Source organism: Labrus bergylta, chromosome 2 (assembly GCF_963930695.1).
Source record: "Labrus bergylta chromosome 2, fLabBer1.1, whole genome shotgun sequence".
Lineage (NCBI taxonomy): Eukaryota > Metazoa > Chordata > Actinopteri > Labriformes > Labridae > Labrus > Labrus bergylta.
Genome location: NC_089196.1, coordinates 37,065,798 through 37,084,821, shown reverse-complemented (window position 1 = coordinate 37,084,821; position 19,024 = coordinate 37,065,798). Strand labels below are relative to the sequence as shown.

Genomic DNA, 19,024 nt, shown 5'->3' with positions numbered 1-19,024 from the left:
GCTGTATGATAATGCTGTCCTTCACGAGAAGCTCAGGAAGCTGCAGCTTTAAGCATTTAGGTTGTGTGTGGGCCTTCTATCAATCTCATCGACTTTTTCCCTACACAGCATGGACTCACACACCAAACGCTTTATACTAAAGGGAAAGTATTCCAAGTATCTGCAAGAATTACTCATGCAATCCAGGGAAAGAGTCTTGCAGGCCAAGAGGCTGTTCTCTCTGGTTCCTCACGTGTGGATGAAAGTATAGTTGAGTGAACAAAACCAGCTAGACTTAACTGGGATTTTAGGCTGTTTACTGGGGCTCAGGCGGTTGGGGAAGGGCAGGGACGTTATGATGGAGAAATCCTTTCATACCCTTGAATTTGTTTTCATTTTGTTTGTGCAAGTGTCAACGCCAAAATACTATAAAGCGCCTTTATTTTGATTCCTAGAATGAGGCTACATTCAAATTATAATCTAGAATTCAGGGGTGGGCCACATGCAGTTGAGATATAATTGACTGTTAGCGTTTTTGTAAAACTCTTATATGAAAGTATACTAAGTACTGATGTTGTAGTGAGGACCACACTAACCGAGACAAAGACATATGTGAGACCAGAGTGATATGAGACTGAGACAAGACCGAGACATTTAGGGATCGAGACCAAGTCAAGACCAAGACCATAAATATCACTTTTAAAATCATCATGTGTGCAGCGGGCGTGTCACTCACCACTCATCAGTAACACCAGGAAGGTTGCGGTGGTAACCAAGAGATAAAAATCAAACTACAAATGAATTGAAGTCATTTGTTCTTTTAGAAAGGAGCATCGGAGGTGGTCTTGACTGGTCTTAATCTAAAATCAGGAGTCCGCCCAGTCTGAGACAGAGACAAGACAGAGTAAAAATACTTTCAAGACGAGACCTTCAAACAGTGGTCTCGAGACCGGTCTTGATTTCGATTACTACAACACTAGTGTGTACATTTGAAAAAAAGAAAGAAAAATATCCTAAAATAACCAGTAAATACTCTGTTCATTGCATTGGAAAAGAAACTTAATTTTGAAGTAAGCATATTAAATTAAGGATTAACAATTGTACTGGAGGTTAAAATATGAATGTTGGTATCATAGAGGCTGATAAAAGCTATGTATTCCTTCCTTTGGTTGAATTATAAGTCCACCGAAGAATATCCTACAATTTGGCCCTCTGACAGTGAGAATTAAATATATGTGGCCCTTGCTGTGACCAAAGTTGCCCTTTCCTGGTCTAGATCAACACCAATGGGTTACACCATCCAATCTGCATCCCGATATCTGACTTCTTTGCCACACCTGTTTAAGCCACAACCACAACTTTATAAAAGCCTGCGCTCAGGTCTGTTACTTCCTCTTCCATCCAAACCAAGCCTGACCTGCTATAGAGAACAACAAAAACCTCCATGTGAGTGTAAAATGGATCTTTCACCTTACTTCATTCTTATTTTGTTGATATATTATGAATTATTTCCAATACAACACATGTATTAATGATAGTTTTAAAAACAAAAATTAGGAACTTACTTGAAATTATTCTGATTGGTTTGACATTATTTATCAAGATCTGTAATATTCCTATTTGGCATCAGCTAAAATCATTCACAACATCTACAAAGAGGATCAACTTTTGAAACAGCATCAGATCCTGTGTACAAACATGTGAACTCAGAGTTTGCGTTCCTTTGTCTTTACGTTATGTTGATTTGCTTTATGTTGATTTGCGTTTTTTTGTGGTTTTGTACTGATTTGTGAATTTGTGAATATGGCAAAATCAGTAGCCTAAAAAAATACCAGATATTACAGTTTTAGTACATCATTGACTTTTAAAAAAATCAGTAGTTATACAAACATGAGATTACAATTTGTCATTTAAGTTTGATCTGTGTTGCTGCACGGAGAATCAGTTTGACATCCTTCTTTCAGTTTAAAAGAAAACTTAAACCTCGGCAGAAATTAGATGATAAAAATTGATATTTATAAGCCCTATAAAGATACCTGACTTGGGAATAAAGTCATATCATCCTGAACAACTTTCTATGTCTGCAATCAGAAGTAATCTCACAAGAAAAAGTAGAATAAGATTAACTTTATTGATCCCTGCAAGGGGAAATTTCTGTTTTTACACTCTGTTAACCATGCAACACACACATGCACAAACAGGATCCTATGGACAAGCACTAATGGAGAAATGTCAGAGTGACGGAGCTGCCCACAGCGGGCACTCCTGAGCTGATGGTGGGGAGAGGGTTTGGTGCCTTGCTCAAGGGCACCTTGGCAGTGCTTGGGAGGTGATCTGGCACCTCTCCAGCTACCAGACCAACTTCCATATTTGGTCCACACTGGGACTTCAACTGGCAACCCTCTGGTTCCCAACCCAAGCCCCTACAGACTGAGCTACTGGCACTAATAGACATACATCTGCAATGTGCTCATTTCTGGATGTTACTGGAGGTCAATATATACATATTATAGTCTCATCTTTTATTTTTGGATAGAATGATGACAGACAGATGTTCACCTCCTTTACATGCTTCTGGATACATCATGAGGCTGAACATTTTTGTCATCATAGAATGAGAAAATCTTTTACAGTCTGAGGGTTTCTTGTGTTTCCTTTCTGAAAGTTATGACAAAAGCAACACAAAAAAGATCAGTACCTGTTAAAACTTTCTCCAGCAGAGCATTTATTTCATCAAATGGTCAGGGCACACTTTACCATAGAGAGTTAAGTAACATTGCCATCTTGTGGCCATTTGATATATTTGCAGTCCTCAAATGCAGTACACTATAAATCTCTGTCTAAAGAGCAGGTTAAACATGCAACATTCACGCTACCTCTGAATTTTTCTTCAGAAGTAACTTCTAATACTGATTTATTTCTAACATCCTGTCATTTCTTCACTTCTTTATACGTTTAGATTTGTTAATTTGACTTAAGAAATTCTGATGCATTTTCAGTTTTGTTTTCTGAAATGTTTGGTATATCAATAAAAGAAGAGGATCATGAGGGTGAAGACCAATAACATGGGTGTGGTGGAGATATAAATGTCAGATGTTTTAAAACCCTGAGCGTCATAAAAAAAAGCCTTTAAATTTAAATGACATTTACCACTTGTCAGATCAGCATCAGAAACATTAACTTGATGTAAATGCAACATCTTACAGCTTCAAAATATTAAAAACTATATAGATAGATTTTTCAAAGTTACAGGGAGCTGAGGAAACAAGTTGGTACAAAAAGAAGGACTTGGACAATTGGAGGAAAATTTGGAGGTTGGTTTTCTAGTTATAGTCGATTAAATTCATGGTTGGCTTTTGGTAAGTTGTATCGTTATTTTAAACTGATGGTTTAATTTACCAATTTTGCCTTTTAGCTTGTGTAAAACTGAGGTTAGACTACTTAATAAATGACTGACTTCTTTCTCTTTTATCTAGTCGGGGCAAAATGGCAGAACAGTGAGTACCTCTGTCTTTGTTAAACCAGTTTACAATATCCCAACTTTATAAAGAAATCATTTTAAGTTGGAAGTTTCAGCACTTCTTCATACTGTTAATGCTTTTTTTTTTAATTCTACAGACCGATCATCACCAAGGTAAAATACTTCACGTCTTACCACACATCACACCACATTTTTGCGGCTGGATAGATAAGAGAGAATAAACAGAACAAACAATGACGACTTGTTGATAAACCGCACACAAACACACCTCCACAAAGTTAAACCTGTGTCCTTGTATTATCCATTATCAGTCTAAATTAAAAATCTAATTAACTGGGAGGGCTTTGTTCTCTAGATGCTTATTATCCCCACCAGTGGTGAGGACAGCTAGCTTTGTGCACCTTTACTATCCAAACCAACTCTCTTTGTTCTCCTTTCCTTTAATCCTAAAAAAAAAAAAAGGAATAGGAAGACACGCTTTGTATTGAAAGGACATTTTCAGTGTCCAATGTTTTGTTCTCTTTGTTCTACTAGATGTTTAATATCCCAACCAGTGGTAAAGTCAAAAAAACATTCTTTGTAGCATCAGCTTTATTCTTGGGCTCATTTCATGCTTATGCAATACTTCCCAGAGCCCTCAGACAAACTTGAGCTGGTCTTCATGGTGTATTGTTTTATGCATTTCATTGTTCTTAGCTTTTGTTTGTTTGTTTTCTGCCAGGTGTTTAATGATCCCATCCATGGTAGCATAGAGTTACACCCACTCCTCATCAAGATCATTGACACACCTCAGTTCCAGAGACTTCGATTCATAAAGCAGCTTGGAGGTGTCTACTTTGTTTACCCTGGAGCGTCTCACAACCGCTTTGAACACTTGATCGGGTAAGTCAGCAAGTTTTCAGATTTCAGCCCACAGGTGACCTCAGTCCAAATAAGGAGAAGACTCATGGTTTTCACATAAGCACCTTGTAAAACCAATAAAGGCAGAAAACAGTGCCTGTCTTAGTATGGATCTAATAAAAAATATGAATAAAAATATATATAATAAATTGTGATAACTGCGTTATAATTTAAAAAAATGTTTTCTGTGGTCTAAAAAGGGTGGGATACTTAGCAGGAAAACTTGCTGAGGCTCTCAGGTCAAGGCAGCCGGAACTCAAAATCGATGACAGAGACGTCCTTTGTGTTCAGATTGCTGGCCTCTCTCATGACCTGGGTGAGTAATGCATCCCTTTTCAATATTACATGACTGGTGTATTAATTGTAATTATTTGGAATGTTAAGAGTAAAATGAAAGTGAAATGATCCAGAAATAACCCTTCCATCTTACAAAAAAGCAAGGGCTTCTGCATTAATAAATAAAAGATACGAGGGTGGGGTGAGGTAGTGGTGGTAGCTCAGTCTGTAGGGACTCTGATAAGAACTGGAGGGTCTGAATCTTTAAAAATACTTACACATAACAACCTTTTTTTGTAAGCAATACTCTCAAGTTTAGATTCAGGAGTAATCCATCCTCAACTCAAACAGATTTATTAAGACATACTGACTGTATAATCTGTACACTATCAGTGGATTACGCCTGTCTTTATCTATCCATTTCAAGGTCATGGACCCTTTTCCCATCTGTATGATGGACTGTTCCTCCCTAAAGCACTGGAAAAAAAGAAAGAAGAAATGAGAAAAAATGGGAAATTCAGAGAAATGGAGAAATTGGAGAAATTGGAGAAATGGAAGATCAGAAGTTAATATTTTTGTTGTAATGTGAAAAATTAAATACAGAGCAACTGCAAAACTGAAGCACATATACAATTTTACTGGCTTAGTTCTTTTTTTTTTTTTTAAGGTTTATTTTTGGGCTTTTGATTGAGAGATGGGATAGTGGACAGAGTTGGAATTCAGGGATAGAGAGTGGGGAATGACATGTGGGAAAGGAGCCACAGGTGGGATTCAATCCTGGACCACCCGCTTGGAGGACAACAGCCTCCATACATGGAGCGCGCACACTAACCATTGCGCCACCAGCGCCCCTGGCTTTGTTCTTTTGAAACAAAATCCAGGATGTTCTTTTTTGTTTGCTTTCTCAGGTGTAATGGGATTATGCACATTTCCAAGAATGTTTAACTATTTCTGCAATAACAATGAACTTTGTAGCTTGTGTTGCTAAATGACCCATACCCTGTTCTCTTTGGTAATAATATGTCAACTTTTCATCCGACATGTTGCCGCTTTTCAGAAGCTTTATGAGATTTGATTTCATGTTTTTTTTATGAACATTAATCCTGGTGATTCAGAGATTTAGATACACCAAACAAAAATCCTAATTGAATTCATGGTTAATGAGAGGTAATTCTTTACGGAAGGGACCTCTTTTAAAAGCAGAAGGGATTTCTAGATCTGTTTATGTCTCTTTGTCACTCAATATCCCAAAAAATGTTAATCAGAAGTCAGATAAGATACTGTATGAATATAAGATAAGAGAAGATAACCTTTATTCATCCCACAATAAGCAGCAAAAGAGCAAGAATAGCCAAAAAAGAGCACACAGTGCACCATTCAATAATCAAAAAAGTGCGATTGCTGTGTTCACATCCAAACAAACCGGGCTAAAGGGGAAACGCCCCTTTGTTTCAGAACAACTTTTCCAAAAAATCCAGGTGTGAAAAAACCCTTATATTATATATATAAAAATTCCTTACCAAGAAATGTATTCACAAATGTGTTCATAAAGGTGTCTTATAACACATATAAAAATATTTAAATCCAACTCCAGTAGGAAAATCCTTGAGAGCTACTCAAAGTTGGGGTACATGTACCTGGAACCTTATTGGTTAAAATTTGAAAATTTGGATATACAACATTAAATAAACAGACGCTCAGGTGAAGTATGTGTGTATTTTCATTCGTAGGGAGCAACAGACACCTGCATTGTTTCACTTGTGTGAAAACTTACATTTAAAGAGTTTTTAACCATCTCTTTCATTTCAGCAAAAATCTTACTTTGCCACTATAATTGCTTTTAAAATTCAAATACATTTGTATGTTTTTTTCACAATAATGGGTAAAATATGCAATTTTATATCGTTCAACTTTTTTATTTGGTAATGGAAGGCATCTCGCAAACCACCTCTTAGTGTCTCATGAGCCCCCAGGGGTCCCAATCACTACTTTAAGAACAGTATAGAGTCTGGAGAAGACTTCGACCTGGACCCCTCAGACATTTGAAAATGTGGTGCAGTATTTTTTTAAACTAGTATTCGAGATATTGAAATCTACGGAAGAGGATTAGGGCCACTGAAAAAAAGAATGTTGGTTCTGTTTTTTTGGGGAATTCTGACCTTTTTCTCAGAATTCTGAGTTTAAAGTCAGAATTAAAAAAAAAAAAAATCAGAACCAATTTTATTTTTTCAGTGGCCCTAATCTTCTTCCGTAGAGATCAACATATTTAGCTACTTTAAATGTACAATAAAAGTGGGTGTGGCCATGTTTCCACCAAGGATATGTTATAAGACACCTTTATGAACACACTTGTGAAGAAATTTCTTGGTGAGGAATTTATTCCCATGTTTTTGCAATATTCCCTTACTATTAGAGAGAAAACTGAGCTGCAGTATCACCTTCTCAGGCAAAAACTTTTGTGCTTAACAGTTTGACTCTGGGTTGGGTTCAGCTAGCAAAATAACCCAGATAAAGACTGTTAGGATATTGTATACAGTATATGTCCACAGAAAATTGGCTGACATTAAGTGGCTCGTCAAATTCTGAGGAACTTTAGGAACTCTGACATTTAACTTTTTTTTTTAATATACACAAGTTTTGAAATATACTCTTCAAATGTGGGGGAAATTAAAGTATGTGGGATTATTATATTTATGTTTTAAATCTTGTGTTGACACATTTATGAGTCTGTGTGTCTTGCAGCATGAAAAGGGCTCTTGTGACATGCTAGACCACCTGCTGAAACAGAAGTATCTTAAACCAGCGATCCCTGAAGAAGACATGGAAGTAGACAGAAGACTACAGGAATCTAAAGAGCAGGAGGCAAGTTCACCTCATTATGTTTTTCAGAAGTCGGATAAGATACTGTATGAATATAAGATAAGAGAAGATAATGCATCTCATGCTTAGTATTATATCTGGGTTAAGTTCAGCTAGTTTAATAACCCTGATAAAGCCTGTTAGGATGTTGTATACAGTATATGTCAACAGAAAATTGGCTGACTTTAAGTCACTCGCCAAATTCTGAGGAACTTTAGGAACTCTGACATTTAAAGTGTTTCTTACATACACACGTTTTGAGATCTACTCTGCAAATGTTGGTTGTGCTATTTGTGTAGTTCCCTGTCTTCTTGCAATATTTACACACAGTTTTTGTCTCGTCTGTTATCTTCTCACATCTTTCATTTTCTGTCTTGGGGAAGCTAAAATGCTTCCACACCTCTGATTTAAAAGAGGATGGTGCGTCCTCAATTTGAAAATCTTGCTCTACAGCTGCTGACGCTCACGACATTATTGCGATTCATTTTTCAGAGTACTGATGTGAATCTTGACACCTTTGAATCAATTTATCACGATTTCACAATTAATCTTTACATCCCTAACTGTAAATATTACAGGAACAGAGTGAGCTTGAACAAGTGATGGAGAAATACAAAATGAACCCTGAAGATGTGAAAATCATTCAGGAGATGATTGCTGGAGACAAGGAGGCAAGTTCACCTCATTATGTTTTTCATAAGTCAGATAAGATACTGTATAAATTTAAGATAAAAGAAGATAAAACTTTATTCATCCCACAACAGGCAGCAAAGAGCAAGGATAGCCAAAAAAGAGCACATAGTGGACAATTCAATAAAAAATTCAAAATAGATTTAAAAAGTTGAGCTAAAATAGTGTGATTGCTGTGTTTACATATGTATGAACAAACCGGGCTATGGTTTCAGAACAACTTTTCCAAACTACCCAGGTGTGAAAAAACCCTTAGAGAGAAAACGGAGTTGCAGTATCACCTTCCAAAAAACTCTTGTGCTTCGTATTATATCTGGGTTAAGTTCAGCTAGTTTAATAACCCTGATAAAGCCTGTTAGGATGTTGTATACAGTATATGTCAACAGAAAATTGGCTGACTTTAAGTCACTCGTCAAATTCTGAGGAACTTTAGGAACTCTGACTTTTAAAGTGTTTCTTACATACACACGTTTTGAGATCTACTCTGCAAATGTTGGTTGTGCTATTTGTGTAGTTCCCTGTCTTCTTGCAATATTTACACACAGTTTTTGTCTTGTCTGTTATCTTCTCACATCTTTAATTTTCTGTCTTGGGGAAGCTAAAATGCTTCCACACCTCTGATTTAAAAGAGGATGGTGCGTCCTCAATTTGAAAATCTTGCTCTACAGCTGCTGACGCTCACGATATTATTGCGATTCATTTTTCAGAGTACCGATGTGAATCTTGAAACCTTTGAATCAATTTATCACGATTTCACAATTAATCTCTCTATCCCTAACTGTAAATATTACAGGAACAGAGGACGCTTGAAAAAGAGATGAAGAAGAAATACAAACTGAACCCTGAAGATGTGAAAAACATTCAGGAGATGATTGCTGTAGAAAAGGCAAGTTCGGAAAAAGAATACACATTCTGTACGGACATTACTAAATGGAAATGTTGTTAATATGTAAAAGCAATAAAGAAAGTTAAAAAAAAGAAAGAAAAGGCAAGTTCACACCATCTGTGCATAAATAGGTCTGTGTCCTCAACAGCAATGTCACTAATGTCACTATTTTGTAACATCTCCTCAGTATAAAGGCGGACAAGAAGAGTCCTTTTTTTTTAATCGTTAAAAAAAAAGTTTTTCATCTGCCTAGAACTCCATTTGAAATTGAACCTGCTGTTTATTTTGTCATGCTTTTGCTTGTACACAGTTTATTGTGTTCATATTTTAGCTTTATCTCTGTTTTGTGGAATGGTCCTACATATTTTTTCTATGCAGTGTAAATTCATTGACAACAACATACGTGTCAATAAAACTGGTCCTGATTCGCTTTGTGTCGTCATCCCTGCAGTGGCCGTACAAAGGGCGCCCAAAAGAAAATTCCTCCCTCTATGAAATTGTGTCCAACAAAAAAAACGGCGTTGATGTGGACAAGTTTGACTACTTGGCCAGGTCAGGTTTTAATGAAGTGCTGTAGAGCAATTCATTTTGTGATGAAGACCACTACAGCACTTCTTTTTTTTTTTACCTTGAACAATGTATTATTCTCCTGATTATTTTAAATTATAGGCTACAAAACTCTCCAGTAAATTCAGTTTCCCTCTATACACCTATTTTCTTCACCTTGCCTCAATCTGCCTCTACTCAGGGACTCTTCCTACCTGGGGATCAAGAACAACTTTGACTTTCGTCGCTTCCTGCAGTTTGCCAGAGTGTGTGAGGTTGATGGCAGGAAAACTATCTGCACCAGAGACAAGGTGCTGACACACGTGAGCTTGTAAACAGATAATTGAAAGCAAACTGATAATGTTGTTATTTATGACTAAACTACAGTCCTAACCTCAACAGGAGGAAGACCATATGTACGACTTGTTCTATACAAGACACCATCTCCACAAAAGAGCCTGTCAGCATAGAGTAAGCCACATCATACAAGAAATGTAAGTGTCTACCTTCAGAAGTTATTACTCCAAATATAAGATTGGTCTCCTTCTGATTTCGATTATTCAATCTGCATCATGATTCACTATCTCATCAGTAATAATATATTTGATATGAACATACAGGATTGCAGAGGCTTTTTTGAAAGCAGACGATCACATTCAGATTGAAGGATCAGGAGGGAGGATGTTCACTCTCTCTACAGCCAATGAGGACATGGAGGCCTACACAAAGCTCACAGGTGTGTAGATTTAAATGTGTGCTGTTAGCTCATGTTCAACATTGAAGCCAATTCAGACTACAGGAGTATCAAGACATGGCTCTGTTGCTAGGTCATTTACAGTTATGCTACTTTATCCATTTTTTTTATCGTGCATTTGTTAAAGATAAATAAACCACATCCTGTTAATTTAGTTGTGATGACTTATAAATTAACATGCCATGTCTTACAATTTATTGAGTGTGTTTAAATTAAATTCACTAATTTTTGTGTGTGTTATTATCATTTGTTTGCTTGTTACTCTGTTACTCTTTTAGACAACGTGTTTGAGGAAATACTGAAGTCTTCCTGCTCAGAGCTAAAAAAGGCAAGAGAGATTCTGCAAAACATCATCTCTCGAAAGAGCTACAAGTTTGTTGATGAGAGAAAGCCAAAGGACCCCATCGAGGATTGGAAAGTAAGTCTGTGTTCTTGTGTTTCATTACATTTATAACACATGATCTAATGCACTGTTATCACAAAGCTGGATAATGTGCTCATTTTCAGTTCATAGAATAAGTACACATCACATTATTTACTGTCTCCAGCATTTTATCTTGCCCGTGTTGTTATTACATTTAACATGAACAGCAACACTATTGAACAGTTCTCTTTTTGAAATGAATAGCAGCTTGAAATGTCTTACAATACAAAATCCCTCTGTCAACTAATGCTGCATGATATTGGGGAAACTGCAATAACCTTTGAGGTTCATACAATTATAATTTGTATTATCATTTGGGCCTTCAATTCTATTTTCTTTTTCAAATAAAAACCCCTTATATGTTCAAAGTGACTTTTAATTTGCATCAAGAGCCCTGTGACAGTAAAGAACAGTTCATCGTCACACACTGCATGTGATCCCTTCAACTCTACATCTTATGTGCACATAGACTCTGCCTGCACAGAAGTCACTTCTCTTTGTGATCAGGAAGAGGATCAGACAGACTGATATTGTAGATCAGTCATGGAAAGAGAGAAACTGAAGGCTTTTTTGTTTTTTCAAAAGCAGAAACAACAAAAAATGGCATGAAATGATACATTTCAGGACATATGATTGATATTATATATTCTGTAATGTTATCATAGCACTTGTACACATACGCAAAAATGATGCTTAAATCATACCATGCAGCCCTACAGTCAAAAATATCTACACTAAGTCGGTGCAGTTTTTTGAGTGAATGTGAATTGAATTCCAAGTTTCTTACATTGTCAACTTTAAATGCAAAAAAACTTGAATCTATATCTTTTTCCACTGTTGTAATTTTTTTCTGATTCCTTGTCAAGAGCTGGATTACTGGCTGGAAAAAATTATTGGCTCAACCCCTCCCTGACGAGGAAGAAAACAACCTGAAACCAGAGGACTTTGAAATCCTGGTCAGTTTTTTGACTTTCTTTCATTTCACCTTTTTGTAAATTCTTCAGTTTTGAGGATTTTTTGATTTGTAAGATGTTGCAAAATCTGTTATTACACACATACTTTTACTCTCAACCTTCATTTTAGGTCATTGAAATGGACTATGGCATGGACGACAAGGACCCTATCCAACATGTTCATTTCTACAGCAAATCTGAGCTTGACGTGGCAAAGCCAATGCCCGAAGAAAAGGTAAGAACTAAATATTGATTAAAACATTTTTTTATCGCAATATTTCTTCTCTTTATCTTTAAATTATTTGTAAGGCAGCTTATGTCACCAAAACTCTCAAAGTAAAGCTGCTGTCCTTCTTTACAGGGATCCAGGATTCGCACAACGTGCTTTTCTGAGCAGCTGATCAGGGTCTTCTGTAAGGAGATTGATGACGAGAGTGTGGAGGCTGCCAAAAAGCACTTTAAACAGTGGTACTATGATTTTCTAATCCTTTGATAATAGTTGAATCTTAAGATGTTAAAGGATACAATACATATCAACTAATTTGCTGTTGATTGAACATAAAACATCAAATATAAATTCAGACCAGTTGACTTGGCTAAAGTAAATAGAAAACAGTCAACAGTTGTTTTGGATTTTGAAAATTTCAGAAAAATCAGAGAATCGAAAAAAAGACCAAGTACTTTGAGTTTTCTGTTGTGTCAGTACACTGATTTCCACAAGTCTTATCCCCAGTACAGTTTATTTAACATGGTTGAACATGTGATCTACAATCTCAAACAGACTTTTTTTGAATGGGTGTGTATGTGGCTTCCAGTGTTTCTCTAGCCAGCTTCAGGTGGGGTCTCCCCAAGAAAATGTTAAGCACCAAACATTTCTTTTCCTGCATTCTCATCCTGATTTTGTCTCGTTTAAAGAAATGGAATAAAGATGTGCGCACGAGCGAGAGAGAGAGAGAGAGAGAGAGAGAGAGAGTAAAACCAGATATGCCTTGCTGATGGAAATGATTGATGGACCTCAGCCCCTTGTTTTGTCTCGCAGAATTTATGAAACCTTGCCAACAGTTTGCTAGTCCGTAGCCACGCTTTACAAGTCCATTGTACTGACTAGCAGACAGAATTTTTTTTTTTTTTAACTGAGCCTTCATGGGCTCTGTGCAACACAACAAAACTCCCTCTTTAAAAAGTTGATCTAGCATCTCAGTTATTACAACAGGTGAGCATGATGTGAAGGCCTGTTATCAAGATTCAGCAAAACCAAGAGAGAGCATCATCACATCGGCATACATGTACCTGGGTAGCCCGAGTATTGTCTGTGTGGGAAATACTGACGCGAGTGCAGCGTAAGTGCAGTTTGTGAAGGAAAAAGGAGCAAGAGAATCGGCATCACGCAGACATGACATCGCAACTATGTGAGAATCGAGACTGGGATTCTTTCTGACCTGAGGGATCATTTGTTGTTTTGTTGTGCTTCAGTTTGCACATGTCTTGGCTCCAAAAGAAGTCACCAGCACAAAATGTTGGCCGGTATTTTGTCTTTGCTCTTTATACAACAGACCAAAACTCATTGTCCATATTAATATATGCAGTTTGTGGTTTTATGACATTGAAAGGCTGTTTTAATATATGAGCATTAGAATGGAGCAATGAGCAGGGAGGGAATGATTGCATTGAACTTCAGGACACTGTTGCCTTTTCTTTGCTTTTATATGATTTTGATCCCTTTTTTGATGCCAAATTAATGTTGGTGTCTTCAAACTTTTGTATTTTAGTACCAAAAGACAAAAACGTTGAAAATATTTGTTTTTACTTAAGATTTTAAAAAACTGAAAATCCTCACCAGTAAGATGATGGATCTGCATGATGAGTGCATTGTTTTGCTTTAAAATAACTTGAATGAGAGATCGTTTGTTAAATAGAATCATTTCTGCCTCAATTTATCTCTCACTAGGTTTACTCTGCACTGCTTTCTTTAAAACAGATGTACTTGTGTGTCCTTATTAACATGCAGGCTGGAGAAGAATCCATATCTGGATGGATCTGAGGGTAATTAGAGCGATCTTCCTGCAGTTGACACCAAGGAACTTACCAAACAACATGAATAACACTGAATTATTATTGTTTATCGTTTGCTTGTCACTCTCTTACTCTTAGAGGCAAGAAAGATTCTGCAAAAAATTGTCTCTGGAGAGATCTACAAGTTTGTTGGTGAGAGAAAGCCAGAGGAGACCATCAAGGATTGGAAAGTAAGTCTGTGTGTTCTTGTGTTTCATTACATTTATTACACATGATCTAATGCACTGTTATCACAAAGCTGGATAATGTGCTCATTTTCAGTTAATAGAATAAGTACACATCACATTATTTACTGTCTCCAGCATTTTATCTTGCCCGTAATATTACATTTAACATGAACAGCAGCACTATTGAACAGTTCTCTTATTGAAATGTAATGTGAATTGGATAGCAGCTTGAAATGTCTTACAATACAAAATCCCTCTGTCAACTAATGCTGCATGATATTGGGGAAACTGCGTTTTCTTTTTATGTTCATACTATTACAATTTTTATTATTATCTGGGTCTTCAAGTTTATTTTCTTTTACAAATAAGAACCCCTTATACATTCAAAGCTACATTTAATTTGCATCAAGAGCCCTGTGACAGTAACTTCTAAGCAAAGAACAGTTCATCTTCATACACTGCATGTGATCCCTTCACTCTCTCTCCCTTTACACTTTATGTGCTCATAGACTAACACACGTCCTGGGATATTACCATGGCACTTGTACACATAGCAAAATTAATGCTTAGATCATACCATGCAGCCCTACAGTCAAACGCATTTACACTAAGTTGGTGCAGTTTTTTGAGTGAATAAGAAATGAATTCCAAGTTTCTTACATTGTCAACTTAAAATGCAAAAAATCTTGAATCTATATCCTTTTCCACTGTTGTAATTTTTTTCTGATTCCTTGTCAAGAGCCAGATTTCTGGCTGGAAAGAAGGATTGGCTCAACCCCTCCCTGACGAGGAAGAAAGCAACCTGAAACCAGAGGACTTTGAAATCCTGTTGAGTTTTTTTTACTTTCTTTCATCTGACCTTTTTTTGTAAAATCTTCAGTTTTGCTGATTCTTTGATTTGTAAGATTTTGCAGAATTTGTTATGGCACACATTTTACTCTCGACCTTCTTTTTAGGTCATTAACAAGGACTACGGCATGAAAGACGAGAACAGGAAAAATGTCAGAACTAACTATTGATTAAAACAATTTTTTTATCACAATCATTCAATAGTTCTTCTGTCTGTTATTTGTAAGGAGGTTTATGTCTCCATAACTCTCAAAGTAAAGCTGCTGTCATTCTTTACAGGAATCCAGGATTCGCACATTGATCTTTTCTGAGCAGCTGATCAGGGTCTTCTGTAAGGAGATTGATGACGAGAGTGTGGAGGCTGCCAAAAAGCACTTTAAACAGTGGTACTATGATTTTCCAATCCTTAGATAATAGTTGAATCTTAAGATGTTAAAGGATACAATACATATCAACTAACTTGCTGTTGATTGAACATAAAACCAGTTGACTTGGCTAAAGTAAATAGAAAACAGTCCACATTGAGTACAGTTTATTTAATATGGTTGAACATGTGATCTACAATCTGCTGAGTGTGGAAAACATTAGCTGTGCTAGCATCCTCAGCCTTCGGTCTTCCTTTCAGGTTAACGTATGCTTACCTGTGCTGGTGAAGCTCTACTCTAATAGATTTGATACTTTAACTTAACAAAATACTGCCAAGCTGGGCAACACTCCAACATGTTATTGGTCCTTTGTCCTGGTTTGCATCCAGGTTAGACAGCAAGTCTAGACAGTCAGTCAGGTTTCTGTAGTGAAACAATTTTACTGACCTGTATTGGAACCGTGCAGGACTCTGGTTTGGGGCCCTCAGGTTAAGAGAGGTAAGCAACACCAGCATGGGAGTGAAACCAAAAGATTAACCAACCCTCTGGTTTCTTCAAACTTTCACTCAGGAGCAAAAATCAGCTTTTAAATTTGAAAATTTGAAAGTAATAATGATTGATAATTATTGTGATAATTATATCGACTGATATGACATTTTGATAACATTTTTAGTTTTTTTAGCCTAGGCCTATAAGCTACGGGTCTTATTGTGAATAACGCGTATCCTTCATGAAAAGAAAAATGGACATGTTAAAAAAAAAATCCCTCTTCATACAATGTGTGCTGATTGAGACATGAGATAATCAGACCAATTTAGTTTTTTTAATCGAGCTGTAAACATGTTTATTTCTGCTGTAAAAATTGGCTTTTCTGAATGGGTGTGTATGTGACATATTAATATATGCAGTTAGTGGTTTTATTACATTGAAAGGCTGTTTTAATATATGAGCATTAGAATGGAACAATGAGCAGGGAGGGAATGATTGCATAGTGAAACAAAACTTCAGGATTCTTCTTTTGCATTTATATGATTTTGATCCTTTTTTGATGCCAAATTAGCATTGGTGTCTTCAAACTTTTGTATTTTCCTACCAACGGACAAAAACTTTGAAATAATGTATTTTATTACTTGAGATTTAAAAAAACTGAAAGTTCTCACCAGCGAGATGTTGGATCTGCATGATGAGTGCATTGTTTTGCTTCAAAATAAATTGAATGAGAGATCGTTTGTCAAATAGAATCATTTCTGCCTCAGTTTATCTCTCACTAGGTTTACTCTGCACTGCTTTCTTTAAAACAGATGTACTTTTGTGTCCTTATTAACATGCAGGCTAGAGAAGAAGCCAAATCTGGTTGGACCTGAGGGTAATTAGAGCGATCCTCCTGAAGTTGACACCAAGGAACTTACCAAACAACATAAATAACACTGAATAATATTTGCATTCAGACCTAGCACTCATGTTTTTCTTGCTTTTATCATATACATGCTGTATCATTCTTTTAAATTGATTGTTTAAAAATCAGTTCCAACAACACACAACATGTTTTTATTCTGAGGACAAAGATAAATCATAATATATGATACCACTCTGTACAATTACGGGGCCTGCAGTCAATATGAAACAGTATCATTGGCCCATTTAATTCACTGTGTTACGCTTCTATCGACTCACACAGAAAACCCATTCAAAATTTGATACAGAAAAAATTGGATACTTTTTTTTAACATTAAGGAAAATATATATTAGTTATAAAGCCATATCTCAAAGATCACTGGATCTGGATCGCTTCTGGATTTGAATTTCTGATCTCTAAACTGATACATAGACACACATGACACTGGATACTTACACAGCTAGCAGCTGTATGGCTGTTGAATACCATTTAGGTAAAGAAAGCCATTATTGAAATCCAACAATCATTGTCTCAAACTGAATATATAAACTGTATGTTTCTGAATTGATTCAGCTTTTGGTCACATTTATGCTTCTTTGTAGGTTGTGAATTATTTTTGGTCGGGGAAAGATGTAAAGCACTCCCAACATGTGTAATGGAGTGAATATTTCACTTGTGGTTTTATTTAGGGATTTAGAATACTCAGTGGTGTTTTAGTTTTGATGTTAATCGTTTGAAGATTGAGGACATGACATTAGATTATTTGTCTTTGAGTGGTGTTTAATGAGAGATGATCATGAGTGATGTTTTGGTGACTGGTATTATCTTATATTATATTACTTTGTATCTGCAGCATTTATTATCACAATACAATTTTAACCTGTTTTAAAATGAGTCTTATTTTGGGCATGTTTTATAATGTGCTCTTCTTTTGAGTTTATGATTCTTACTTTAAAAACTGGAACTTGTGAAAACCTTTATTTGCATCTAAAAACTTGAAATTCGAATTAAACAATACATTTTCAAACGTATCCATCAACTACCTTTCTTGGATGGATGATGAATGTGTTTAAATGTATGACAGACTTTAAGTGAAGCTATAATTGTTTGACGATTGGTTCTTACATAATGCATCTATGAGAACCTTTCAAGTGTATTCCTGTTGTGATGGGTTCATATCTGATAAAATCTGCATGTATTCAAAATAAACATCAGAGAAAATCCTGAGTTCAACATTGTGTAATCTATCAAACCATATGCATCTATATATATATATGTATATATATACACTGTATATATCACCTGTGGTACAAATCTAATTGCAGTTCAAAGTCCTTTACAAAGGAGCGGAAAAATGACTGACAAAAGGTAGTTTGTAAAATATAACAGCAATAAGAAATAAAATCAGCACAATGATTAATAAATATAAATACTAAAAACCTAAAATCAAACACTAAAATGTAAATTTAAAAGTAGAGATGAATAATATTGATTAAAATATAGTAAATTAAAAGCCTTAAAATGATTAAGTCATATAGAAAAGCCAGACTGAATAAATGAGTTTTTTAAATTGTTTTTAAAAATCTCAATATTCTCTGATCCTCTGAAGTCTGTTCCAAAGTCTCAGAGCAGCAAAACGCAGAATCACAAAAGGTTTTTGTTCTGCTCTGTGGAACAACTAAAAGAAGAACCATAGAAGAACAAGAAGACCTGAGGGGTCGTCCTGGTTCATAAACTAAAATCATCTATGAAAAGTTAATCTGGTGGGAGGCCAAGTGCTTTAGACAATAATAAAATCAATATGAAGACAAAGAGGCAGCCAGTGTCAAGACTTTCAAAGATAGTGTAAGATGGAGATGAGATTTATTTTTGTGAAGTATTATTTTATAGATCTTTATTTTGATTAGGTTGAGATAATATACATTATTTGATTTAATGCTAATTTCATTTATATTTACAATTTGCACTGTACAAGAGTATCTGTTTGATATGATGCACTATGCCTTTAAGGTTACCCATGGTTACGGTTTGAGGAGTGATATTGCTTTAGGACAAGTAAGGTGTCACTGTTGTTGTTGTTCAGTCTGGATATGTCATGCTCTGTTACAGACGGACATTAAACGTATGAGACGCACAGCAGAAGTTGTTCCCGTGCTTTTACTTACCCACACCCGAATATACAGTAGAAATATATATATAAAAATATATTGTCTTGCAGCCTTTTCTTCTTCATGAGTGGAGAATTAAAACAAAGTGTGAATAGTAATTTGCCTATGTTTGATTAAAGAGTGGAAGGTACCGCACTTCAATTTGCAATTTGGGACCTTCTCTATTTTCAAGATCATTTTTGATGAACTTAACTTTCGCCCTATTTTATAAGCTCTCCATAAACATTTAGAAGCTGTTTTTAACTTTCTAAAATAAAG

General features: G+C 35.9%; 1 protein-coding gene and 1 long non-coding RNA gene across 2 annotated transcripts; both read left to right on the top strand.

Annotated features, from left to right (window-relative positions):
- The first annotated feature begins 834 nt into the window (after window positions 1-834).
- On the top strand, window positions 835-14,094 carry LOC110005498 (deoxynucleoside triphosphate triphosphohydrolase SAMHD1-like). Its single transcript, XM_065962581.1, has 19 exons — window positions 835-1,425; window positions 3,456-3,476; window positions 3,598-3,613; window positions 4,182-4,342; window positions 4,652-4,676; window positions 7,379-7,498; window positions 8,074-8,166; window positions 8,979-9,071; window positions 9,523-9,623; window positions 9,820-9,928; window positions 10,020-10,111; window positions 10,238-10,353; window positions 10,650-10,789; window positions 11,662-11,751; window positions 11,879-11,983; window positions 12,110-12,216; window positions 13,757-13,791; window positions 13,900-13,991; window positions 14,083-14,094. The coding sequence occupies exons 2-19, from the start codon at window positions 3,466-3,468 to the stop codon at window positions 14,092-14,094; spliced, it is 1,518 nt and encodes a 505-aa protein (XP_065818653.1). The 5' UTR covers window positions 835-1,425; window positions 3,456-3,465.
- A 663-nt stretch (window positions 14,095-14,757) lies between these two features.
- On the top strand, window positions 14,758-17,825 carry LOC136178176 (uncharacterized). The gene is made up of 3 exons (XR_010665559.1): window positions 14,758-14,989; window positions 15,117-15,223; window positions 16,534-17,825. It is a non-coding gene; the product is annotated as an uncharacterized lncRNA (long non-coding RNA).
- Window positions 17,826-19,024: the final 1,199 nt, after the last annotated feature.